Source organism: Muscardinus avellanarius (assembly GCF_963383645.1).
Source record: "Muscardinus avellanarius genome assembly, chromosome: 11".
NCBI classification, from domain to species: domain Eukaryota; kingdom Metazoa; phylum Chordata; class Mammalia; order Rodentia; family Gliridae; genus Muscardinus; species Muscardinus avellanarius.
In genome coordinates this window covers 11,223,728-11,250,137 of record NC_137797.1, presented here as the reverse complement: position 1 = coordinate 11,250,137, position 26,410 = coordinate 11,223,728, and the positions used below count along the sequence as shown (strand labels likewise).

The following is a 26,410-nucleotide window of genomic DNA, read 5'->3' as shown; positions in this document are numbered from 1 at the left end:
CTACCTGCCCGCCCCAGGCCCCAGACCTGAGACAAGCCCAATGAGCAAGTTCATTTTTCTAATGGCCGCAACCGTCCCCCTCCCCCAGGAGATGGCCCAGTTCCCCTTGGACCAAATCTTATTTTTGCTGTCCTATTATCCCAGGCAATCCAGACTTTTTTTTTCCCCTGGGTAAGCCTTAATTGCAAATCACCAATTAGTTCACCTTCTTTAACACAGGCATTTAGATTCGTGCTAAATTTATGTTTCCTTCTATCCTGTGGGCACTGTGAGGTCTGGCTATTATACCTGGCAGGAGAGGACCGAAATCAAAGGAATCAAAAAATGGTCCAAAAACAAGAAAACCACCCCGACCATTGCCCTGCCCCAAGATGACCCGGTCACTAGCCCACCAACCAGCGTCACGTGACGTACCACTACTTCCTTGACCCATAAAAGCCCCTAGTACGTAAGGAAGGGGCTCCTGACTCGTGGGCTCTCATTCCCAGTCGCACACCCCCAGCAGGCTCTACCCCAACTAAAGCCTCTTCTAGTCTGTTGGGCTATGTTGTCCCATAGTCCTCAACACATCTAAAGGGCATTGTTGCCAATAAAGATAATGTATTAAGCTGGGCATGGTGGCGCACGCTTGTAATCCCCGCACTTGGGAGGCTGAGACAGGAGGATCGTGGTTCGTGGGCAGCCTCAGCTACTCTGCAACTTAGCAAGTCCCTGTTTCAAAATAAAGAATAAAGCTGGGCGTGGTGGCGCACGCTTGTAAACCCCGCGCTTGGGAGGCTGAGACAGGAGGATCGCACAGGTTCAAAGCCAGCCTCAGCTACTTAGTGAGGCTCTCAGCAACTTAGTGAGACCCTGTTTCCAAATAAAATATAAAATGGGTCTGGGAGTATAGACAGGAGGTAGAAAGCCTCTGGGTTCTACCCCCAGTACCGCCAAAAAAATAAAAATAAAATAAAAAAATAAAGAAAGAATGAAAAATAGGACTGGGGGTATAGCTCAGAGATCAAATGCCCCTGGGTTCCATCTCCAGTACCGAGAGAGAGAGAGAGAGAGAGAGAGAGAGAGAGAGAGAGAGAAAGAATGTATTAAATGTACAGAGAAAAAAGTCCAGTATGGTGGCACATGTTTGTAATCCCAATACTTGGGAGGCTGAGACAGGAGATTACAGGTTCAAAGCCAGCCTCAGCAATTTAGTAAAATCCTCAGAAACTTAGCAAGATCCTGTTTCAATAATAATAATGATAATAATAAAAAGGCCTGGGGGGTGTAACTCAAAGGTAGAATGCTTCTGGATTCAGTCCTCAGTACCAAAAAATAAAAAAATCAGCTGGGCATGGTAGTGCATGCCTGTAACCAGTACAGGAGGATCACAAGTTTGCAGCCAGCCTCAGCAATTCAGCAAGGCCCTCCACAACTTAGCGAGACTGTTTCTTTTCCTTTTTGTGGTACTGGGGGTTGAACTCAGGGGCATTCTACCTCTGAGCTATACCCCAGCTCTATTTTATTTTGAAACAGGGTCTCTCTAGATTGATGAGAGTCTCACCACCTTGAACCTATGATCCTCTTGTCTCAGCCTCCAAAGTACTGAGATTAAAAGCGTGCATCACCACCCCTGGCTTAGGGACCTTGTTTCAAAATAAAATAAAATAAAATATGGCTGGGGACATGGCCTAGAGGTAGGAATGCCCAAGGTCCAATCCGCAGTACCATCAAAAATAAATACATGTACAGAGAAATAGTTGAATTCAATACTCTGTAAGCCTTTTATTCTGTGAACTTTATTGTACAAAACCTGGCTGGCTTATACCATGTGACCCAGTCGATTCAGGAAACATGGGCCTCTCCCTGCCCCCGCCATGGGGTACACGCATTCCCTGGACGCTGCATCCTCTGATCTCTGCTCTGTTCACTCAGCAGCTCTCCCTGGCATCATGGTTCCTGGGATCCAGCATGGATTTTGGGTCGGGACTCAAGCTGGAGTTCGAATTCTGCTTCTGTGCAACCTCAGGACCTGTGCACTGGAATTCTTCACTGGCTCCCCATGGGATTCTGACAGGGATCAACGCACTTCCTACAACCAGCTTCTTCTCAGCTTAAATGCCATGGGCTTAAAGGAGTCCAGGCCCACAGGCCCTCCGCTCTCCTCGCACCAGCCTGTTGGGGCCCTTCCTAATTGCGTTTCGTTCGTTTTCCTGTTTCCCATTCTTTCAAGGTAGCCGGCTCCTGGAATGGAGGTATTTTTTGTGTGGTTCTGGGTACCAACCCCAGAGCCACAAAAAAAGTGACTTCTGAGCTGGATGTGGTTGCACACACACCTACAATCCCAGTCCTCGGGAGGCTGAGACAGAAGGATAGCGGGTTTGAGGTCACTTAGCATGACCCTCAGCAACTTAGTAGAGACTCTGTTTCAAAATAAAATTTAAAAAAGGGCTGAAGTGTGGCCCAGAGGCAGAACATACCTGGGTTTAATCCCAGTACCAAAAAAAAAAAAGTGACTTCTGGGCTGGGTGAAGTAGTGCATGCCTATAATCCCAGCAAGCTGAAGCGGGGAGAATGCAAGGCCAAAGCCTGACTGACCTATTTAGTGAGATCTTATCTCAAAAATAAACCAATAAATAGAGCCAGGCTGGTGGTACATGCTTGTAATCCCAGTGCCTGGGAGGCTGAGACAGGAGGATCACAGGTTCGCGGCCAGCCTCAACTACTTAGTGAGGCCCTCCAAAACTTAGTGAGACCCTGTTTCAAAATAAAGAGTTAAAAATAGGGGTGGGAATGTGGCTGGGAGGTAGAATGTCCCTGGATTCAATCCCCAGTACTGCAAAAGAAAAGGGTGGGGTGGGGTGTATTTTAGTGGTAGAGCACCCCTGGGTCCAACTCCCTAAGCTCCTGAAAACAAAAAAGCGATTTCTGGGGCTGGGGATATAACTCAGTGATAAACCAATTGCCTCCTAGGGTTCAATCCCCAGCAACACACAGACACAGTGACTTCTGTCGGCCTGGATAGGCCCCTACATCAATGTGGTAAATACGGTTTCTGTCCTACTTTCGTAACAATTCATTTGAGTAATAAACAAAAAAGAGCCCCAAGTACACATTTTGTTACAGCTTTTATTGAGGGAGGCAATAAACACATATACCCCTTACTTATGTCATTTTAATGGCCTGCAGAAGAGAATTTAGATACTAGTCAGCGGAACAGTGAGTTTGGAGGGAAAAACTGACCCAGATGAGGTCACTGCGGTTCTGCAAGGTCAATCGAGGTCACTCGCCTAGGCGCTGGCTGGAGCAGAACCCCTTCGCCCGATTCCCCGGGCTCTGCCGCTTTAACCCTTTCTGGCCTAGGGCCGCAATAGAGGGCACCGCGGGCGGGTTCCCCAGGATCGCCAGGGGGCGACCGAGAGCAGCGACAGGCTCCCCCGCGGGCAGTTCCCGGGTCTGGAGTGGAGACCGGGTGAGGAAGCTCAGCTAGCTTTCTCCTGTGTGTGTGGAGGGTGCCAGCGACCGAACCTAGGGGCATCTACCTCCGAGACACACCCCAGACCTACAATTTTTTTTTTCCGTTTTGAAACCTTAGGGCCTCGCTAAACTGCTGAGGCTGGCTTCGAACTTGCCACCCTCCAGTCTCTGCCTCCCAAGTACTAGGATGACAGGTGTGTGCCGCCAGGCCCGGCTCTCCCTACCTTTTCGCACCAGGTCTAGCTGGAGAAATCCGACAGTCTCAGAGCAAAACATCGCCTCCTCATCGCCCAGTTGAGGACGCCCTCTTCCCGCGCGACCTCCGAGTTCGGGGAAAGAGCCCCTCCTACGTGGCCACTACCCCGTCTCCCCATCACCTCGCGTAACAAACTCCTGGCCTTGTTCTCCGGCGCCATCAGAGCACACAACCACAATGTCTGCAGACTGAACGCGGGCGGCGGCCCGGGGCGCAGGCGGGCACGGCTGGGGCGCAGGCGTCCGCGGTGAGGAGTCAGGGCCGAGGCTCGCAAAACGCCAACACCGCCGCCCGCACCCCGTCCGCGCCAGCCACCCCGCGACCCGGCCCTTTTAACGCGCGCTCCACCTGCGCCCCGCCGGAAGTCCCCCTCGGGCTCCGGAAGTGACGTCACCCAGCGCCATGGCCCCGGAGCGCCCTTCCGGAAGCGGTCACAGGCCTCTCCGTGACGCAGAGCGAGTTAGCGCGTCCCGCGGGGTTCCCATGGTGCTGCCCGCAGCCCCCAGCCCCTCCGCTTCCTCTCCCGCCTGAGCGCCCGGCGCGGCGAGGCGGGCGGCGGGCCCATCGCGGCGGGGCCGCGCCCGGGGGAGGGCGGCGCGCGCGACCGCGTCTCTATGGTGCGCCGCGCCCGCGCGTCGGGGCGGACGCGGCCCCTTTAACCGGCGGAGGGCGGCGCCGAGGAGGTCCCGCGAGAGCTGCGGGGGGCGGCGCCGAGGCGGGGGGCCCGTGGCGGATGGAGCCAGCGATGGAGCCGGAGACTCTGGAGGCGCGAATCAGTGAGTGTCCGGGAGGGGCGCGGGCCGGACCGGAACCGGAACCGGGGGCGCGAGGCAGGCCCCCTCCCGGCGGGGCGGGGTGCGCGGCGCCCCCTCCTCACGCCCCGCCCCCGGCCCAGGAGGGGCGGTGTCCCGAGTCAGCCCCCGGCCGGGCGTGGAGGAGGATCCCGCCGGTGGGAGTGGGCGCCGCCCATCCGCGCGATTCCAGGGCCAAGACCTCGGGACTGAGAGGAAGACCCCCCAAGCCCCACAGGTCCACAGGGCTCCGCCGAAGGGCCGCCCCGATGTCTTTCCCGAGAGGAAGCGAGCGAGCAGTCCCCAGGGCTGCACCGCAGACCCGAGCGGAAGGGACCCTACTTTCCTCCGGCCCCGAACCTTTCACTGTTGGGCCCTATGTGGAGGTGTTCGCTCTTGTCCGATTCCTAGAGCCTGCAACTACTCTGAAATTTGCTTATTGCTTCGTGCTGGAAGGGGAGGGCCCCCTGGCCCATCTAATTCCCCCGTCCTCCATCTCTGGTCCCATTGTGAGAAATGCCAAAGCCCTACAGCCTCGGGAGGGCCCCCTCAGACTCCGCAAGTAAATCCAGGTTTACCGTCACTACTCCTGGACCGGTGTTCATACTCTCTACCTCCATCCAGGCCTCTGCACCTCTTTTCCAGTCTCTCCTTAGAAACAGCTTCCTATTAGCCTGGCCTCCCAGCCCCCATACCGTCTCCCTGAGCTCACAGTCCCACAGTACTGAGGCTCCTCAGCTCCCGCAGTCCCACTCCTGGACTGTGCCCCTGAAAGCCAGGATCTGCTTCTCCACGTCTAGTGACAGCACTCTCCCAAGGCTTTCCCTCCTGTTGGGCCCTTGTCTGTGCCAAGTCCTCAAGGAAGCCTCTTAGACTACCCCAGTCCAGCCTCCTGGACTCTGGCACACCACGGAGCTTTGCAGGGTGGTTTGGGGTGGTGACCAGCCCTGTTTAAGTCGGTCTTGAGCAGAGCTGGACCCTGAGGCTGGCCTCCCAACCACACCATCCCCAGGGATATTTCAGAGTCATCAGTGGCAGGGGAGGGAGAGGTGCAAAGGAGGCACTCGGCAGCCATTGACTGTTCCAGAATGCCACAGGTGTCTAGAACTCGGGGGATGGGCCGAGCCCTAGCTGACTGATCTCAAACTTGCCACAGGACGTAAGCTCTGGGTGATGCAAGTCTCAGGTGGAAACCGGGGACGTAGCTCAGCGACATGGGCCAGGCCCTGGGTTCTATCCGCCGTACCTGGAGGGGGCAGGGGCAGGTTGAACAACAATGGGGATTTTCAGAGAAGCCAAAGAGTCCAGAAACTGGAGGAAGTTGGGGATGCCTGGGTTTGGCCGGACCTTGATTGATCACAGCTGAGACTGTTCTCTTTTTCTCCCACTTTATATCTGTTTCCTCTTGGGGGTCAGAGGAAGAGTAGTTTCTGCTGGGGTAAACGATGGTATCATCACCATTGTGGAGTGAGGGTGGAGTTGCGCCCTGTTGTGGAACACCTCCCTCCTCAGTTCCTGTCCCCTGCTGCCTGCCACGGAAGGCACTCCCCCAGCCATCATGGTGGGACCAGGGCAGGGGGTCGTAGCTCCTGAGACTCAGACCCTCAACTTGAAGCCAGATGCAGGGAGAAAGCTGCTGTCTCTGAGGCCAGCACTTCCTCTTCGCTGGCCTCTGACTCAAGAGCCGTCTCCGCAATCAGCTTCTCTGCTCTTCCTCAGGCTCACATGTCCTTGACGCTTTAAGAAATTGCCTGTTGGAGGGTCCCCCAGCTGGATGACATTGAGTGGACAGAGCCTCCCCTATTCTCCCCCTTTTTTGGTGTGGTACTGGGGATTAAACCCAGGGGCATTCTACCTCCAAGCCATACCCCCCAGTCCTATTTTATTTTGAAAAAGAATTTCACCAGGTTGATGAGAGCCTCGCTACTTGCTGAGGCTGCCTTGAAACCTGCGGTCCTCCTGTCTCGGCTTCTCAAGTACTAGGATTGTAGCGTGCACCACCGTGCCCAGCTCCCCCATTTTCTTCTACCTCCAGACTGGTATTCCCCAAACTTTGGCGGTGTTGGGGAAAGGCAGAGTAGATAGGCACAGAGAAGAATCTGTAGACAGGAGGAGGGAAAAGGTTGTATTCCTGGTATCCCCAGGGCGTAAGCAGGGGCTTCTGTTTGTCTGAGGGACTGGAGTGTGCTGCTTGCCTCCTGGGACAGAGACTCGAACACAGGCAGGAAACACTTCCTTCATTTCTCTGCTCAGCGCTGGCTCCTCTGGGATCCCTCCAGGAAGTAGCCCACCCCACAACTGTACTGTGCCCCTGCCCCTCTATTTTGCTTTTTCGAGCCTCCTGACAGTGTGCGATGTTGTGTTTGTTAGTCTTAGTATTTAGTGTTTCTCTTGCTGGGCCAGTGAGCTTCAGGAGGCTGGAGTTTGGTCTTGTTCACTACTTGAACCCGGCACCAGGATATTTATTGAATAAATATGAACTGTGTGCATGGCTACCAGGCACTAGGATCCCAGGGCTCCGGGCCCTTGCCACAGCCTAGGGCCCCAACTAAACAGGCACCACATGCTGGGGCCCAGCCTCTGCTGTCTACGGGTCCTGCTCAGCCCAACTCCTGGCTGTGCTCCCTCCACGGGCCGGCTCTGTGGTGCTCAGACCTGGGCAAGCAGGCTGGGGGCCGCAGAGCTGGGAGGCCCGCCGTGGCCTGGCCACGCGCAGAGCGTTCTCTCATCAGAAGTCAGTCTGTATTTCACTGTGACTTTGCAAGTGGGGAAATGGAGGTTCAGGGAAGTTAGGTGACCTCCTTGATTGTTGTTTAGCCGACATCGGGGGTCAGAGGGATGGCCTCTGGGCTTGATTACCATCCCTCTCCTGGCCACTGCCAGTTCTGGATGGAGACTTCTGGGGCTTGCCTTGAAGCTGGCTCATTCGTGCATGCATACATTCACTGGCAAAGGAGAGATGGGTGTGTGCAGTGTGAAGGCAGGCTCAGGTCCACAGTGGAGGAGTCTGGGGGACTCGAGAAATCTCACCTAGCATGGCTGTCTTGGGCAGGAGTAGAAGGCTGTGCCACTCCCACTCCGGGAGGAGAGGAGCTTCTGCGCCTGCGTGACAGTGAGGCCCACGCTCCCTCAGAGGTCCTCTACGCTCCACCTTGTACTCAGTTCCCCACGTAGCTCCTGGCGCAGCCTGCAAACTCGTCAGAGGCCAGCGCTCCCGGCACGTTCGATGCTCCCCAGCCCGGCCTCAGTGTTTGGTCTTCCAGGCAGCCTGCCCTGGCCGCAGGCTGGCCTGAGGCGCCTCCGCTGGGTCCTCCCAGCTGCTCTGCCTCCGCCTGTCACACTTTGTTGACTACCTGGCTTCTCTTGGCTCACTGCCTCGCCACACGGCTCCTTGAGGGTGGGACGGTATGTTTATTCCTTACGCCTGGATCTCCAAGCACACATTCCATGAGAAGTGTAGGGATGCTGTTCTCAGGGGCAGAATGAGAAGGGGTGAGATTGGCCCAGTAGGGTTACAGCTGCAGGGAAGGGAGATGTGGGGAGGAGGGAAGGGGCCCCGGCACCGCCTCTAAACGTGGCATGTTGGTGGGAAGCCGAGGAGGACCAGTGGCCTCACGCTCCTGGGCAGGAGGTGAAGGGGCGGCCTCTCCTGGAGGGAAGCACCGGGCTTCTCTCCCTGCTGCACTGACCCGTCTTCTCCGCAGACAGAGCCACGAGCCCCCTGAACAAGGAGCTCAACTGGGCCGGCATCAGCGGCTTCTGTGAGCAGCTCAACGAGGACTTTGAGGGGTAGGAGCCCTCCCTGCTGCCCAACACCCGACAGAGGCAGCGGCCGACCTGGGATTGGCCCATCCCAGGCTTCCCAGCATGCTTTGTGGGGACCCGCCTGAGAGAGGACAGCCCTTTGCTAAGGGAGAGCCAGAGCGCCACATTGACCCCGAGTACCTGTCCAGAACGCACATTCTCAGGCTGCCACCACCCTCTGGTGCGGGCGTGGGGCGGGTGGTGCTGAGGCTGGGAGCCACGGCTCCGTGTCCACTTCTGCCCCCTGCGTCGGTGCAGGTGCTCCCCCCGAGCCCCAGCCCGCAGTCAGGCTGCCTGGGAGCAAATCCCATCCCTTCTCTTAGCCGAGTAATGGCGGGTGAGTAATGGATCCACTGAGCCTCGGTTTCCCACTGTAAAGTGGGGGAGAGCGTGCTGCCTGCCAAGGAAGCTCTTGGAGGTTTCCTGCCCGCCTCAGGAGGGCGCCTTGCCTGGCCGTGTCGCTCTAGACGGTAGCTACTATTACCACCTCCACCTCCACCGTGAAGCTGCTCCGTCTTCCCAGCAGAGCGTCCTTTGGCACACTGAACTCCCGGCGATGAGCGCCTGTTACTCATGGCACGTCGCTGTGCTTCGCTTCCAGCCTGGCCCCATGGCAGCTGTAGTCCTCTGTCCATGTTGTCTCTGCCGCAAGCTGAGCACAGGACATGTGGTTCTTAAAGCCAGCCGAGCAGCCCCGCGCCTTTGGAAGGTCCTTGCCTCCGCTCCTGCCTGGCCCTGCCCTCCACCCTCCCCAGGTCCCCATCTGGTCCAAGGAGGGCACTAGGCCTTTGCCTCGGCCTTGAGGAGCCGCCGAGGCTGAGGTCCCGGCAGGCTGGTGCAGTGACCTCCCTTGGAGTGACCCGGGCTCTTGGCAATCCTGGCTCTGTTGTTCCTCCCATCCAGGCCTCCACTTGCCACCCGGCTGCTGGCCCACAAGATCCAGTCTCCGCAGGAGTGGGAGGCGATCCAGGCCCTGACGGTAAGAGGAGGGGGCAAGGGTGCCAGGTGCCGTCTGTTCCCAAGCCAGGCAGTGGCACCAGGGAGGGCCAGTACCGAGGTTCTTGGGATTCCAGAAGGGTCTGCTTAGATAAGCTCAGGGGAGTTGTGACCAGGTGGTCCAGGATGGAGATCTGAGGGTCTCTTAGCAGCCAGTGGGCTAGCTGCCCACATTCTTTTTTTTTTTTTTTTTTTTTTTTTTTTTTTTTTTGCAGTACTGGGGATGGAACCCAGGGGCATTCTACCTCTGAGCTGTACCCCCAGTCCTATTTTTTATTCTTTATTTTGAAACAAGATCTCACTAAGTTACAGAGGGCTTCACTAAGTAGCTTAGGCTGTCTGTGAACCGCAGTCCTCCTGTCTCATGCTTCCAAATGCTGGGATTACAAGTGTGCACCACCCTTCTCGGCTTTACACTTGGGAACTGAACCTGGGTGTTTGTTTTGCCTCTGAGCTACACTGCCTCGGTCCTTTTTATATTTTGTTTTGAAACAGGGCTTTGTTGTCCTTGAGCCTGTGATCCTCCTGTCTCAGTCTCCCAAATGCTGGGATTACAGATGTGCACCACCACACCTGGCAGAGGCTTAAGGCTCTGCTTCATTGGGTTTTTTGTTTTGTTTGTTTTTTGTTTTGTTTTGATTTTTTCTTTGCAGTGCTGGGATTGAACTCAGGGCCTTGTGCATGCTAGGCAAGCACTCTACCACTGAGCTGCACCTCTCACCCACACTTAGGCCTCTACAGAGGCCCCTAAGATCCACGGGTTTCCCACTCCAGCTATACGGTGCATGCTTCCCGAGAGATGTAGTAAACACAGGTTAGGCCAGTATGGTGGCACATGACTATAATCGCAGGACTTGGGAAGCTGAGACTGGAGGATCACAAATTCAAGGCCAGCTTCAGCTACTTAGCAAGACTCTTGTTTTCTTTCCTTCCTTCCTTCCTTTTTTCTTTCCTTATTTATTTACTTTGTGTCAGGGAGGAGTATTGGGAATTGAACCTCCAGGCTCTATCCTAGCCCTTTATGTGTGTGTGGTACTGGGGATGGAATCCTGGGGCATTCTACCTCTGAGCTACACTGCCAGCCCCTTAGCCCTATTTAATATATATATATATATATATATATTTTTTTTTTTTTTTTTTTGCGGTACTGGGAATGGAACCCAGAGGCATTCTACCTCCAAGCTACACCCCCAGTCCTGTTTTTTATTCTTTATTTTGAAACAGTCTCACCGAGTTGCAAAGGGCTTTACTAAGTAGCTGATGCTGTCCATGAACCATGATCCTCCTGTCTCAGCCTCCCAACTACTAGGATTACAAGCATGAACTACCCGGCTGCCCTTTTTTTTTTTTTTTTTTTTTTTTTTGAAATAGGGTCTTGCTAGGTTGCTGAGAGTCTTACTAGATTGCTGAGGCTATCCTGGAACCTGCGATCCTCCTGTCTCAGCCTCCTAAGCACTGAGATTACAAACATGTGCTACTACTGTGCCCAGCAGAAGAAAAGGTTTTGGTTTTTTTTTGTTGAGGTACTAGGGATTGAACCCAGGGGCATTCTACATCTGAGTTACACCCCCAGCCCTATTTTTTATTCTTTAATATGAAACAGAGTTTCACTAAGTTGCTGAGGTTAGCTGCAAACTTGTGATTCCTTCTGTCTCAGCCTCCCAGGTACTGTAATACAAGCATGTGCCACCATGCCCAGCTAGTTTTTGTTTTGTTTTGTTTTGTTTTGTTTTGTTTTGTGGTACTGGGGATTGAACCCAGGAATATTCTATCTCCACGCTACAACCCTAGCCTGATTTTTTTTTTTTTTTTTTTTTTTTTTTTGCGGGTCTGGGGATGGAACTCAGGGGATTTGACCTCTGAGCTATACCCCTGCTGTTTGTTTTTTTTCCCTTTTTTTTTTTTTTATTCTTTTTAATTTGAAACAGTCTCACTAAGTTGCGAAAGGCCTCACTAAGTAGCTGAGGCTGTCCTCGAACCATGATCTTCCGGAATCAGCCTCTCAAATGCTGGGATTACGAGTGTGCGCCACCACGCCCAGCGTGATTTTTTTTATTCTTTATTTTGAAACAGGGTCTCACATCTCACTAAGTTGCAGAGGGCCTCACTAAGTAGCTGAGGCTGATGCAAACCTGTCTCAGCCTCCCAAGTACTGGGATTACCAGCATGCGCCCCCACGCCCGGCTCAAAAGTTCTTAATAATAATATTTTTTGTGTATGTAGTACTAAGAATTGAACCCAGGGATATTTACCTCTGAGCTACACTCCCCACTCCCAGCCCTATTTTCTTTTTTTTTTTTTTTTTTTTTTTTTTTGTGTGTGTGTGTGTGTGTGTGTTACTGAGGATTGAATCCAGGGGCCTTCTACTTCTGAGCTATATCCACAGCCCTATTTTTTTATTCTTTTGACCCAGGGTCTCACTAAGTTGTGGAGAACCTCACTGAGCAGCTGAAGCTGACCAGAAAACTGCAATCCTCCTATCTCAGTCTCCCAAGTATTGGGATTACAAGTGTGCACCACCACAGCCAGCCTTTTTTTTTTTTTTTTTTTTTTTTGAAGCAGGGTCTCCCTACGTTGGTGAGAATCTTACTACTGGCCATGGCTGTCCTTGAACCTGCGATCCTCCAATCTCAGCCTCCCAAGTACTGGGATTGCAAGCATACATCACCACGCCCAGTATAATAACATATTTACTTTGTTAGTTTTTACTTCAGATATACTTGAGTTTTGTGATTTCACAGACACGATTTAGGATAAGTTGTTAGTGTAAATTTAAGTTTTAAAAAAGAAGAAAAACAGTAAGAAAATTGTGTCCGAGTGGTACTCAGATGTGGTCCACGCCATGGATGTTGGGCAGTGTGGTCACTGTATGCCCCATGACCCCGTCCCCCAAGGGCTGGTAGCCAGTCTCGAGGCCTCTGGGAGCCTCAGAGAATTGTGTCCTCGTGGTCATTCTGTCACTGGGCTTCTGGCCCTGGCCAGGGTGTCAGCCGCCCTCTGACCCCCACCCTGCTTCCCATCCAGGTGCTGGATGCGTGCATGAAGAGCTGCGGCAAGAGATTTCACGACGAGGTGGGCAAGTTCCGCTTCCTGAACGAGCTCATCAAAGTCGTGTCTCCCAAGGTGGGCGTCCTCTGCCCGAGCTCAGGGCAAGGAATTAGAGGACCCTGGACAGGCCTCCCCGAGGCCCACCTCAGCCCCGGTAGAAGTCAGACCCAGACAGACATGCTCCTTTTTCCCGGGTCCCTTCCTACCTATGCCCAGGAGGCACGCAGCCCTGCAGCTGCTTGGTACGCAGGGGGACCTGATCCCAGGGACGTACGCAGCTGGTTAGCGGCTTACCCAGCTCATCCCTGCAGACCTGCCCGCAGCACCCCACCTAGTCTCTGGCAGGTTTCCCCATTCTGATCACCCACGTGTGGCCCCCTTGGGCCTTGGCATCCAAGGCCACAAACCTGAGTGCTGAGCCTCTGGTCTGGCTTAGGCGGACTCCCACAGACGCTGGACGTGTTTGATGTCCCTTCCCCCTTTGCCATTCCTTGTGGAACCCACCCTCTGCCAGGGCTGCTGAGTGGCTTGTCTGCTCCCCATTCTCCTCCCACAAAGGGCTGGTGTGCGAGAGCCACCTCTCCCGGCTGGCTTTGCCGCTAGAGCTGATGATGGGGCCCTGGGCCTTGCAGTTCCACCTTGCCCCTTTGCTGGGCAACGAAGCCTCTGGCTCGTCCCGCCCGAGGACTCGAGGTTAGGCCGCCCGTGAGCCGGCGCTGCACAGATGCCGAGCCCTGCGCTCTCTGTTTCCCTCTGCCCCCGCCGCCGAGGGGAGACTGAATCATGGGGCTGACACCACATGCAGGGGGCAGAGCTGGGGGTGAGTCAGCCAGTGCCAGACCAGTCAGGCAAGGGTGTGCGGACCCTGGAGGCGGAGGACTTGCGAGGGGGTCTGCGAGGGGGTCGGGGGCAGCAGTTGGGGTGGGCTGAGTGCCAGGCAACATCAAAGCAGTCCTTCCCTGTGCCCTCAAAGTACCTGGGCTCCCGGACATCAGAGAAGGTAAAGAACAAGATCCTGGAGCTGCTCTACAGCTGGACGGTCGGCCTGCCCGAGGAGGTGAAGATCGCAGAGGCCTACCAGATGCTGAAGAAGCAGGGTGAGGCGCCCGAGGGCATGTGGCCAGCCCCCTCCCCGCCCCCAGCTGGGCTCTGGGAGCTTCAGGGGTTCCTGGGCTGGCAAGGCCAGGGTCTACCTTTAATTCCTTGAAAACATAGCCGGAGAGACCCATTTGTGGCTTTGCGTCTGAGGAGTTTGGATAGAGAATAGATGGGTTTGGGTCAAGATCCCCTCAGAGTGGTTGCAAAATAAGGGTGCCCTAATCTCCCCCATGCAGTCCAGCATGGTAGGTCAGGGTGAGCTGCTCAAAAAACTCAGAGCCAGCACTTGAAAAAGAGAAAGTCTCCCTTCTACCCTTCCCTCCCTCTCCCCCACCTCCGCCCCAGGCCAGAGACCCATTGACAGCCTTTGTCCACCCCAGGGATTGTGAAGTCTGACCCCAAGCTTCCAGAGGACGCCATCTTTTCCCTACCCCCTCCGCGGCCCAAGAATGTGATCTTTGAAGATGAGGAAAAATCCAAGGTAAGGCTGCAGGGAGCGTGTGGACCCCGGGGTTAGTGAGTTCTGGCCCTGGCTGCCCAGGCCTCGGCCTTTGGGGCACAGGCTCATGCTGAGCATGGCCCCTGTGGGGCGACAGGCAGTTTATTGAGCACTTACTGCATACTGAGTGCTTCTTACACAGTGTCCCTGCGTTTGATAGATGTCATTAGAGTGGGTTTGAGGAATTTATATATTTCTGTGCCTTTTAATAATGACTTATTAAAGCCGGGCGTGGTGGTGCACGCTTGTAATCCCAGCATTCGGGAGGCTGAGACTGGAGGATCGCGGTTCGCGGACACCCTCAGCTACTTAGTGAAGCCCTCTGCAACTCAGTGAGACCCTGTTTCAAAATAAAGAATAAAAAATTGGGCAGGGGCCGGGCGTAGTGGCGCACACTTGTAAGCCCCATGCTTGGGAGGCGGAGACAGGAGGATCGCACAGGTTCGAAGTCAGCACGCTGGCTTAAGAGACCCTGTTTCCAAAAATAAAATAGGTCCAGGAGTGTAGCCCGGAGGTAGAAGGGCTTCCAGGAACCCCAGTACCACAAAAAAAAAAAAAAAATTGGGCAGGGGTTGTAGCTCAGAGGTCAAATGCCTCTGGGTTCCATCCCCAGACCCGCAAAAAAAAAAAAAAAAAAAATGATGATGATTTATTAGCTTTCTGTTAAGGAAGCGCGTGCTCATGGGTAAGGGCAGAACAGGAAGAGGTAAAATTAAATTGAGGACCACCACTCAGAGGTTGAGGTGAAAGCCTTAGCCCCAGAGGGCAACCACTGTTGCTTTCTCCCATGTCCTCCAGCAAAGGGGTTTCAGAAAGCCGTAGTAACATAAAACTACTGTCTCCTGAGGGCTTAACTTCTGCCAAGATCTGGGGAGAATATTTTGTGTGTAATGTCTTAGTTGTCTTTGCCACCACCCATTAGGCGTCACCAAGTTCTCAGCACCCCACAGAGAGCTTTAGCATCTTTCCTGGGCCTCACAGCCAGGAAATGAGAAGCTGGGACGTGGCCCCCACCCCCGTGCTGCCTGTCTCCACAGATGCTGGCGCGCCTGCTGAAGAGCTCCCACCCCGAGGACCTGCGAGCAGCCAACAAGCTCATCAAGGAGATGGTGCAGGAGGTGACAGCTGGGCCAGAGCAGGGGGGCAGAATGGGGTGTGGAGCTGGGCTGTGTGCGGGAAAATTCACCGCTCTGCCATGCCCCGCTAGAGGGCTGTCAGCAAAGAACTGACAGATGCCCAGGGGCCAAGGTGTGGAAGGAAGAATTTCCCAGTTAGCCAGACCTGACTTGCCTCAGAAGGGTTCTGCAAGGCTGGCATCTGCTCCGTAAACATTAGAAATGAGCCGGCATGGTGGTGCTCACCTGTAATCCCAGTATTTGGGGGATCAGAGTTTCGAGGATAGCTTCAGCAGGCTGTGACACTCCTCAAGCTAGCAAGACCCGGCTTCTAAATAAAAATGTAAAAATAGGACTTGGGGTGTGTGGCCCCTGGGTTCAATCCCCAGCAACACACAAAGCAAGTAGAAATGAATTGGGATTAGGGGTGGAGTTTAGGGGTGGATTCTGGTATATTTGAGGCTCTGGACTCAATTCCCAGTACCACAAAAAGCGAAGAAAAAAATTGATCATTCTTTAGGCTGGGGTGTGGCACAGTGGTCTCTAAGGTCCTGGGTTCAATCCCTAGCACCCACATGCACGCGTGTACGTGCACACACACACACACATGCATACATGTGTATTATACATATACACATACATGCACATGTGTATATAGAGGTAGACATGTATATGTGTATAAAGACAGTAACACATGTTTAAAGTATAAGTAAATCTATTTTGGGGGTACACACCATGACTTTTATTGGTGAGGGTAAGTCATCAAAGAAGTTTGCAGATCAGTAGTTGGTAGCACAGGTGAGAAGAGCCCAAATATTTCATCTTGTTCCCCAGGTTTGGGGTTAATGATAGTGAACTAAAAGGTTAGGGCCAGCTGGACACAGTGGCACACACCTGGAATCCCAAGGCCAGCTGGACAGTGGCACACACCTGGAATCCCAGCTGCTCAAGTGGCTGAGGCAGGAGGATCACAAGTTCAGGGTCAGCTGGGGCAACTGAACAAAACCTTATCTCAAACTAAAATTATTTTAAAGGGCTGGGAGCATGGCTCAGTGGTGGAACAGTTGCCGAGCCTATAAGAGGCCCTATGTTCAATCCCAAGTAACACACGTACACAGATGCGCACAGTGGGCAAAAGGCTCTTGTAAGGCAGACACCCCTCATGTCCAGGGTGCCACTCATCCACCTAGCAGGTGCCCCCCAGCTGCTGCCCAGTGTGACTAGATCATCAGATTTTTTTTCCTTGGAAGATAATCCAGAAGCCTGGATTGCCTGGGCCCCACAGAAGCGGCCATTTCAAAATCTCTTAATGGGAAGCAGTCCAGTCGAGGGCAGGTTGCCAGGGATAAGCTGGGGTCCCGGACGGACTCTGCCAAGGGCCCCTCTCAGGCCCCTGTGCAGCCTGGATGTGCACCCACAGGACCAGAGGGAGAAGTTTGGGGTTTGTCTTGAAGGGCCAAGTGGGGCCCTGACAGAAGAGCCAGGCCCCTTTCCGGATGACCGCCTGGCAGCCCAGCACATGCACTTTGCGATCTGTGAGGGAGGGGCACGCCTAGTGAGCGTGAGCAAAAGGGTGAGGGATGGTGGGCTCGCCACAGCCGCCATGATAGGCCGCATCTGCACATATAGTGGGCAGTACACTTGTTTCTGGTTTTTCTTGCTGACCATGATGGTCCCTGGTCACTGTCAAGTATAGGAGCCTCCTTTCAGGAGACTCACTTAGGAGGAAAGGGCTACTTAGAGCACAGGTGAGGGTCCAGGGCCTGCTCCTGCAGGAGCGCCTGGCAAGGGTGTGGGAAACAGGGTTCCTGGGCCATCCCTGGAGAGGAGAGAGAGAGAGAGGCGTGCACACGCCCCTGTGTAATACTAGGGATTAAACCCAGGGGCACTCTATTTCAAGCTATATCCCTGGCCCTATTTTTAGTTTTAAAATGGTCTTGTTAGGTTGATGAGCCTACTTGCTGAGGCTGTCCTTGAACCTGCAATCCTCCTGTCTCAGCCTCCCAAGCACTAAAATTACAGGTGTGTGCCACCATGCCTGGCCACCCTGGAGATCGTGATGAGCTCACGCACAGGTCTGGGGCCTGGAGGTAGAACCACAGGGCTGGCAGAGGGCTTCTGGGACCAGCGTGCCCCGTCTGGATGTTGGGCCTGCAGGGCGTGCCAGGCTCCTGTCACACCCGGCCGCCCTCCAAGCCCCAGCAGGCACACTTGAGGTGAGGCGGGTCGCGCTGGCTCCGGGCCGGCTGGGCTGATGCAGGCCCTGGGCTCTTTGCTGCCACCACAGGACCAGAAGCGGATGGAGAAGATCTCGAAGCGGGTAAGCGCCATCGAGGAGGTGAACAACAACGTGAAGCTGCTGACGGAGATGGTGACGAGCCACAGCCAGGGTGGCGCGGCCTCGGGCGGCAGCGAAGACCTCATGAAGGTGCGCCCGCCTCCTCCCCACCCCAGCCTTCCCAGAGCCCTGCCGCCCTGACCCGCCCGCCCTGCTACCCCCAGGAGCTGTACCAGCGCTGCGAGCGGATGCGGCCCACACTCTTCCGCCTGGCCAGTGACACAGAAGACAATGACGAGGCCTTGGGTGAGCCTGGGCACTCGCTGGGGTCAGGCCCAGCCCTATCCTTCACCTCCTCCAGCCCTGCAGGTGCCTGCAGTTGGGGGAGCTGCCACCAGGGGGCCCCCTTCCCTAGCACTGACAGGGTCTCTCCACTGAGAAGAGCAAGGGCTGCTGCCAATGCCCTCAGAAGACCCTGCAAGCCAAGCCCCTTCCCAGGCATCTCATTTACTACCCACAAGCTGCGCAGTGTCCTCATGTCTTAGCGGGGCTCAGGGAGAGGAACTAGCCTAGGTTGCCACACAGCTGGCAGAGAGCTGTCTGCCTGTGGACACTGCCTCTAAGATAGAGCTGGAGACGAAAGCCTCCACAGCTCCAGGGCTGAGCCTCTGGCTTCTGCCGGGGCCACGTCCTTCCCCTCTCCTGTGTGTGTCAGCCAGGGCCCCTGGGCAGCGTCCAGAGCCATCTCCCCTGCAGCTGCGGCAGCTCGCCAAGCACTCCTCGGGGCCTGGCGCGGAGACAGGGCTCACCTGTGGCTGCTCTAAGCCCCGGCACCACGGAGGCCGCTGTGCAAGCGCCTAGTCTGCGCTGGCCTAGTCTGTTATGGGCCTCAGGTACAGCCGTGGCCTCGGCAGGCCAGAGCCGCCTCGTAGAGCTTGCAGCCGAATGAAGAGACAGACGTGTGTGAACAGCGGCAGTTTGCTGGACAGTAGAGAGAGGCTTGGCGGAAAATAAGCAGGGAGGGAGCGAGGTTCGCGGACAGCAGGGAGGCCTCCCTGGGGCACCTTTAGGTGGAGACCTAAGAGCAGTAAGGGGTGAGGAAGGAAGGGATGGGCATCTAGACAGCAGCGCCAGTGCGGAGGCCGAGGGGGGCCGGCCAGGCAGTGGTGGGCGAGCCAGGGGAGGGCGCATGGTGAGACAGAGCGTGGGATGCCCTGGCCCCTGCGCACCTCTCCACGCTTCTTCAGCCCGGCCCCTCCCCTCCTGCCCGTCCAGCGGAGATCCTGCAGGCCAATGACAACCTCACCCAAGTGATCAACCTCTACAAGCAGCTGGTGCGGGGCGAGGAAGTCAACGGCGATGCTGCGGCCGGCTCTATCCCTGGTGAGAGGCCGTGGGGCGTTCCGGGAGGGAGCGGGCAGTCTGTGCCACGCCTGCAGCTGCGGGGGAGGAAGTCTGGCTGGAAGGGAGGAGCCAGGGGCCCAGCAAGGACCGGCAGAAAAAGGAAGGCTTCCCTCCCTCCCTCCCTCCCCCTCTTTCTTTCTCTCTCTCTCAATACTGGGGATTGAACCCAGGAATAGTCTACCTCTGACCTGTACCCCCAGCCCCATTTACTTTTTATTTTGAAGCAGAATCTCACTAAGTTGCTAATGGCCTTGCTAAATCGCTGAGGCTGGCCTCAAACCTTCTGTCCTCCTGTCACAGCTTCCCAAGTACTGGGGTTACAGGTGGGCACCACCATGCCCAGCCTTTTCTTTCATTTCGTAAATGTGGCACCTGTGTGGAGCTAGATGACACGCCAGGGTTTGATTTATCAGAAAGCAGGAGGAAAGAGCCAGGCGTGGTGGCACACACTTGTGTCCCTGCTGGACCAGTACTTGGGAGGCTGAGACAGGAGGATCATAGGTTCACGGACAGCCTCAGCTGCTTAGTGAGGCTCTTCGTAACTTAGTGAGATCCTGTTTCAAAATAAAGAATAAAATAGGGCTGGGGGTGTAGCTCACATCAGGGAAAAACAGCACTTGGGGTCACAGCAGAGGTTAGACATGTCCTTGGTAGGAAGAGGGCCGGGGTGCTCCACAGAAGCAACAGAATGTAAGCAGGGCCGAGGGATTGTCAGCAGCTTGCAAAGTAGAGATAAGGAAATAGTCTTGTTTTGCACAACCATATCTCGGTGAGCGCGGGGTCACATATGATGGTACCGAAAGATTGTGTGATCGCGTGACATCGTGGCCGTCTGAGTGCCCTGTACAGTGTTCATACTAAAGGCAGATTTCTCAGAACGCGTCCCTGTTGTCAAGGGAGGCATGACTGCAATCTCAATAATTCCACCTTATGCTGAACAGAAGGCCCAGCCAGCAGATTCCATTCAGGGGCTGCGAGGCTGCGGAGAAGTGGGAGGAGCTGAGAAGGGCAGGTGGGCCCCACCCCTGCTCTCTGGGCACGAGTGTCCACCGGCCTGCCTGACTCTCCTTTCCCACCCAGGGAGCACCTCAGCCCTGCTGGACCTCTCCGGCCTGGATCTCCCTCCTGTGGGCACCACCTGCCCTGGCGGCCAGGCCAGCCCCGAGAAGCCCAGCACCTCCATGTCCCTGCTGGATGACGAGCTCATGTCTCTAGGTGAGGGCGGGGCGGGCGGGAGGGAGAGCAGGGTCAGCCTGTGAGGATCAGCACTGGGGATCAGGGAGAAGGAAGCAGCCAGGCCCGACAGGGCCGGCCACACCGGGCTCTGGCTGCCTGAGGGAAAGCCCGGGGACTCCCTGCAAGCGCTGGAGCCCAGGATTGAAAGCCACGCTGGACTCCAGCCGCTGCTTCACCTGGGAGCAAGATGGGGAGCTCTTCACTACATGGCACCCAAAAGCTCCGGGGCAGACGAGGCCAGAACCCAAGTGCTGCTGGGCCAGGCTTGGTACTCTAGAGCCGGCTCAGGGCTTCAGAGCCGGGCAGGGGGAGGACCGGGCTCAGCCCCGGGAGAGGTGGAGAGCACCCGGCCAGCAGAAGCCCCACCTGAGGCCTCCAAAGCTGAGGCGCGAAATAGCAGCCTCCTCATGAGAGCTTCAGGAATTCAGAAGAGATAGGTGAGAGGACCCCACCGAAGGATGCGAGGACAGGCAGCTGCACCAGGAGCCGCTGCGTTCTCCCTGGCGGAGCTGGAGTTGGGGACACGGCCGCAGACCATAGGCCTGGCACGGGTGAGGCCTGGGCTCTGGCTTCAGCACCTGGAGGCCGGGCAGGTCTGCACAGCACCCGGAGCACTTCCTTCAGCACAGAGCCTGCTGCCCTCGGCCCCATTCTCCAGATGTGGGTGTCCACATGCTGAGCCCCTGCCGTTCTTCCTGTTCACTTGGAGTGAAGGAGGGAGAGGAGGGGAGGTGGTCGTCCTCAGAGCTGGCACCTGCCTGAAGGCCAGCCTGCGGCCACTAGCTGCCTGACTCCACTGGGTCAGGGTGACGGGTAGAGGAGGCCCAGGGGCAGCTCACGCGGAGCGTCTCACAGGCAGGCCAGCCAGGGTGGGTGGGAACTAACACCGAGAGGGCAGGCCCGCCCCAGCCCTGCTGCGCGGGAAGCAAGCCGTGCTGTGCATCTCCCGTCCCGGCTTCCAGCCCCTGCTGATTTCTTCTCAAAGGCAACAGAAAAGGAGCAGGGACCAGAAGTGCAGGGCCGCCCCCTCCAGGGCTAGAGGGAGCCTGGTCCTCTGCTGTCCACGGCCTGTGGCCTGGCCAGAGAGGGGCTGGCGGGCAGGGCTCGGTTCGGCAGGGCTCTGGCACTGTTGAGGCACGGGAAGATGTGTCTAATCTACACTCACCCCTCCTGAGAGCTGCCGCTGCAGCCACATTTGAGAGGTGAGGCCCAGGGCTATCACACGCCGCCCTCGGAGCTAAGTGGCAGAGTTGTGTTCAAATTCCAGCAATCAGCCCGTGCCCTGACCAAGTCTGGTTCTGCCACTTGCCAGCTGTATGACCAGCGGTAGCTTTACTTACCCTCTCTGATTGCCCGTTTTCTCATCCCTAAAAGAGCTAGAAAGATCACCACAGCTACCTTTCGAGGTTGAGGATTGAGCAGGGCCTGTTTCTAAGGTGCTGGTGCCACAGGGCCTAACCAACAGTAACAGTGACCGCCGTTGCCTCCGGTCTCCAGGACGCGCTAGGTGAAGCGGCCCCGCACTCCCAGCTCCCTGGAGCCCTGGCCTCTGCCTGCAGAGGGCCCTTCTGCGGGGCCTCACTGGCTCACGAGAACCAGTGGGGCGAGCGTGGCCGGGGCACTCCAGGGCAGGCAGGCGCAGTGCTCCTCAGCACTCGGCCTCACTGACCTGTCCCCACATCACTGTGCAGGTGGGGATGCAGTGCCTTGCCTGTGCAGCTCAGGGGACGTTCAGGCCTCGGGCAGGTGCAGCGCGGACCCAGTTCGCCTGGACCTGTGAGGTTAGGAACCTCTTCCTTCCCTGCCACCCACACCACCTCCGCGCCAGCTGAGGCATAAAGACAAAAGTCTGACTTCTGTCCTGCAGTTGGCTTCTGAGTGTCCTCGCCAGGCGGGAGGAAGCAAGTGTGGCCGCAGAGCGGGTCATCAGGCGCGGGTCTGTTTCCGCCCACCACTGGTTCCCTCTGAAAGTGTGGCTTCTCCTTTCTGAGCCAGCCGAGCTTCTCAGAAAGGGAGGGAGCCAGTTACCCCGACGTGGTGGCATGCGCTTGTAATCCCAGTATTTGGGAGGCTGAGACCGGAGGATCGCAGGTTTGCAGCCAGCCTCAGCTACTTAGGCCCTCTGCAGCTTAGTGAGACTGTTTCAAAATAAAGAATAAAAAAATAGGGCTGGGGATTTAGCAAAGAGGTGGAATTCCCTAGGTTTAATCCCCAGTATCCCCAAAAAGAAAAGAAAAAAGGAAGGGAGGGAGGGAGCCAGGAAACGGCAGGCCAGCAGCTCCCCCAGGCCCCTGGCATCAGGGCCTGAGTACAGCTCCTCCCCTATCCCACCTCCCTCAGGCCTGGGTGACCCTGCGCCCCCTTCAGGCCCCAGTGTGGACACTGCTGGATGGAACAGCTTCCAGGTAGGAGGGGCCTAGAATTAGCCAGCCTGTCCCAGTCCCCAGGGCAGGGAGCTGGGACAGCAGCCTCAGGGAGAGAAGGAAGCCCGAGGTCCCTAGGAAAAGGGGCGGCCTAGAGGACTTAGGCACCCACCCTGGGCGGAGGAAGAGGGGAGGCGGACCCTCCATCTCCAGCTGCACTACATCCAAGTTCAGCTTGGGTCTTCCTTCGGGCCACAACCAGCCTTTGGGGGTGAGATAGGGACGCACTTTCCATGGGGGGGACTTTGAGGTCCTGGAGCGTGGAGCCCCAGCCAGGCCCTGCTGCCCTCCTCAGGGGACTCTTGTTGCATCTCTCCCGCTCTTTCCCTCTCTCACTGGCAAGGTGGGGAGGGCCGCAGGGCAGGCCGGTGACCCTGCCTCTGCCTCTTCAAAGCCCCCACCTGCTTCCTCTGCCCCACAGTCGTCGGAGGCTGCTGAGCCCCCATTCCCCGCTCCAGCCCAGGCTCCCAGCACTGACAGCCGGCCCGCAGCGCAGACAGCCCTGCCCTCGAGCAGTGGTCTGGATGACCTGGACCTCCTGGGGAAGACCCTCCTGCAGCAGTCGTTGCCCCCTGAGGCCCAGCAAGTGCGGTGGTGAGGGCGGCGTGGGCACCTCCCCGTGGGTGCCCCACACCCGCAGCCTGTGGTTCCTGGGAGCCCAGGGTGTGGCGCTCAGGTTCAGTGACGGCTCCAGAACACCACACTTAGAAAAGGGCACCCCAGAGAAGGGCAGCCACGGGGAGGACGCGGGCAGAGCGGGCAGGCGGCTGTGGGTGGCAGGGACGCGGGCTTGCGTGTAGAGGTGAGCAGATGTGTGGCCCGAGAGGCCGTGGTGCGCAGGGGCAGAGCCAGAAAACCCAGCCTTTCTTGGTGCCCTGGTCTCTTGGCCACCGAAGAAACACTTCTTAATGCACTATCTCCAATAAGGGAGAAGCAGCAGCCAGCCCCCCGGCTGACACTCCGAGACCTGCAGAACAAGGGCAGCTGCAGCTCGCCCAGCCCCGGCACCGCCGGCCTCCTGCACGCCGTGTCCCCGGAGCCGCCCGGGCCTCCGCAGCAGCCCGCGCCCACCGAGCTCTCGCTGGCCAACATCACTGTGCCCCTGGAGTCCATCAAACCCAGTGAGCGGGGTGGGCAGGTGGCTGGGGCCTGTCTGGGACAGCTGCTGCCTCTTGGGGCACCGCTTCCTGGCCAACTGGGGGCTCTGAGCAAGGCCCTCCCCTTCCCAGAGGGACAGCAAAACTGCTTTATAAGCCCCTGAATGATACAGGCAGGAATTGTAGAAGACAGCCCCTTGGTCCCCTCCCTCCCCAGGAAGGCAGGGCCAGGACCCAAAGGCTTGGGCCCCTAGATTACAAACCCAAACCGTGATAAAAATCCACGTCCAGCCAGGCGTGGTGGCGCGTGCCTGTAATTCCAGTAACACAGGAGGCTGAGATAAGAGGATCACAAGTTCAAAGCCGGCCTGGGAAACTTAGCAAGACCCTCTCCAAACAAAAAATAAAAAGGGCTAGGGATGTACCTCCATGGTAAAGTGCCTCTGAATTCAATTCCTAGTACCACAAAAAGTAAGGAACCCCAGTTCAAGTCTGGGGCATTTCCCACCCAGGAGGAGTAGGGGCCCTGAGGGGGGTGGAGACCATCCTGTCCCGTCAGGGTTGCCTACCTCTGCCAGCTCACTGTGACCCAGGACATCACACCCTTGGTGTCCCTACTGTGCCAGCCGGGAGACCCCGAGCTCAGAGGGGAGTGATGAACAGGGCAGCACAGCGTGGCCCGAGCCCTTGGCACAGTCCTTCACTCGGGCGCGGGTGCAGGCGTGGGCCTGGGCCACTCTGTGTCAGGCGGGCATCCTGCCTCTGCCATCAGGCCAGGTCCCGGGCAAAGGGTTAGTGTTCTCCCTCCCAGTGGGCCCCTGGGGCACAGGCAGCTGTGGGCTCGGCAGCCATCGCCCTCCTGCCTTCTCCCCACAGGCAGCATCTTGCCCGTGACCGTGTATGACCAGCATGGGTTCCGCGTCCTCTTCCACTTTGCCCGCGACCCGCTGCCAGGGCGCTCAGACGTGCTGGTGGTGGTGGTGTCCATGCTGAGCACCGCGCCCCGGCCCATCCGCAACATCGTGTTCCAGTCCGCTGTGCCCAAGGTGATGGCGGGGTGTGGCCTGGGGCGGGGGGCAGCCCAGACACCTTTAAAGGCAGCTGGTCTGGTTCCTGGGGCAGTGGGAGAGCAGCAGGGCTGGCTGCATCCTCTGCGGCCCTCCATCCACAGGTCATGAAGGTGAAGCTTCAGCCGCCCTCAGGCACCGAGCTGCCAGCCTTCAACCCCATCGTTCACCCCTCGGCCATCACCCAGGTCCTGCTCCTTGCCAACCCCCAGAAGGTGAGGCGCCCAGCTTTGGTGGGGTGCCACAGGGTGGGGCGGCGGCCTCTTCTAACCCTCCCTTCGCTCCATCTCTGCCCCAGGAGAAGGTCCGCCTCCGCTACAAGCTCACCTTTACCATGGGCGACCAGACCTTCAATGAGATGGGCGATGTGGACCAGTTCCCCCCACCTGAAGCCTGGGGGAGCCTCTAGAACAGCGGGTCTGGGAGGGAGGCGGAGGGGCCGGTGGCCGTCCAGCCTGGAGAGGCCGTGCCAGCCTAGGACGCCCTGTCCCACGGCCACGGGCCCGGCCTGGTGCTTCTCACACCCGTGGCCCCACGCGACTCGTCCCTCCCGCTTTGCGTCCTCCTCTGCTGGCCAAACCCAGCGGGAGGCTGGGCCTGGGTTTGCACAGCCGGGAACCAGGCCGGCACGGAGGGAGCCTGGAGCAGAGCAGGGCTGCACGGCTCCAGGACTTGGGGAAAGGGAGTGAGATGGCCGTTGGGCCCAGCCTGGGGTGGGGTCTTCCCCACCTGTCTCTTATGCCTTATGGGAAGGCCCAGCCATAACTCGGAGACCCTGCTGGAGCTGGGGGCCAGCCCAGGCCGCCTCCGTGGGAGCCCGGCAACCGTGGGCGGCGCCTGTGCCCTGCTGTTTGCACTCTGGTGTGTGGTTTGCTCTTTGCTTTTCTTTTGGAGTAGCCCTGTGGCTGGTCCGGAGGCCACTGGGGAGCCTGGCCTGGCCCACTCCCGGGGCCTCCTGTGCCACAGGCCCAAGGACTGCGGGAGCCTGAGGCCGAGGGCAGAGGGGCCCAGGGGGTTGCAGGGCCCAGAGTTCTCAGTGTCGTCTTCACTCATCGGCTTCTGCTGGAGCCTCCTGTGGGCCTCTCACGTCTGTCCATCCATCTGTTCATGGTCAGAGGTGGAGTCTGTGTGAGTGAGAGCAGGAGTATTTATGGAAATAAAACGTCCTTTTCCTGGACCAGCCACTCACATGGCCCTTCTGACGTTGAGGGGGACAGTAGGAGGAGCCCTGGGGTTGCCCTGTCGGCCTCTCTGCCGCCCTCTTTGGAGAGCCGCTTCTCCAGCCCTGCCCTGCAAAGAGGAGGCCCAGCTCAGGGGCTTCCAGCTGGAAGCCAGGGGCCCAGGCTGCTACAGATGCTGAGGGCCACCCTGCTGCTCAGGGCTTCCTGCCATGCTCAGCCCCCAACACAGCCATGCCCTTGCACCACCCTGGAGGTCCTGGGCCCTACCTTCTCCCTGTCTCCAATCACAGCTTGTGTGAAGGCAGGCCCAGGAGTCCTGAGCTCACCCTGCCCCGCAGCTGTGGCTCACCTGCCCAGGGTGGTGGGAGGCCAGGGCTGGGGCTGGGAAAGCTCACCAGAGCAGAGTGGTGGGAGGGCGGGCTGTGGAAGGCAGGCAGGCGGGCCCCACTGCTCAGCGGGGAAGGATTCCTCCGATGGGCTGCCACCATTTTTCCTCTGGATAGATGATAAAGACCCTGGGAAGCCCCACATGTGAGAAGCTATTTACCCTTCATCTAATCTCTGAATATGGCTGCTGACCCAGCCAGGCCAGGGCACTCCTTGCTAATCAGCAGCCGCAGGGAGCCCTCTGCCAGGCCCATGCCAGGGGTGCAGAGGGGAG

The 26,410-nt window shown here is 57.3% G+C and overlaps 1 protein-coding gene across 4 annotated transcripts; it reads left to right on the top strand.

Annotated features, from left to right (window-relative positions):
- Nucleotides 1-4,445: 4,445 nt before the first annotated feature.
- GGA1 (golgi associated, gamma adaptin ear containing, ARF binding protein 1) lies at nucleotides 4,446-24,977 on the top strand (the record flags this gene model as incomplete). Of its 4 annotated transcripts, none has more annotated exons than XM_080706406.1 (17): nucleotides 4,446-4,488; nucleotides 8,208-8,292; nucleotides 9,211-9,286; nucleotides 12,328-12,426; nucleotides 13,325-13,448; nucleotides 13,830-13,930; nucleotides 14,986-15,066; nucleotides 17,351-17,491; nucleotides 17,566-17,647; nucleotides 18,617-18,724; nucleotides 19,826-19,960; nucleotides 22,322-22,386; nucleotides 22,826-22,990; nucleotides 23,336-23,525; nucleotides 24,378-24,547; nucleotides 24,673-24,783; nucleotides 24,867-24,977. In XM_080706406.1, the coding sequence occupies 17 exons, from the start codon at nucleotides 4,446-4,448 to the stop codon at nucleotides 24,975-24,977; spliced, it is 1,887 nt and encodes a 628-aa protein (XP_080562532.1). The 4 variants fall into 4 exon arrangements, with proteins under 4 accessions (XP_080562532.1, XP_080562531.1, XP_080562530.1 ...); XM_080706405.1 differs by having other exon boundaries at nucleotides 22,826-22,998; nucleotides 23,332-23,525; XM_080706404.1 differs by having other exon boundaries at nucleotides 9,211-9,312; nucleotides 12,294-12,426; nucleotides 22,826-22,998; nucleotides 23,332-23,525.
- Nucleotides 24,978-26,410: the final 1,433 nt, after the last annotated feature.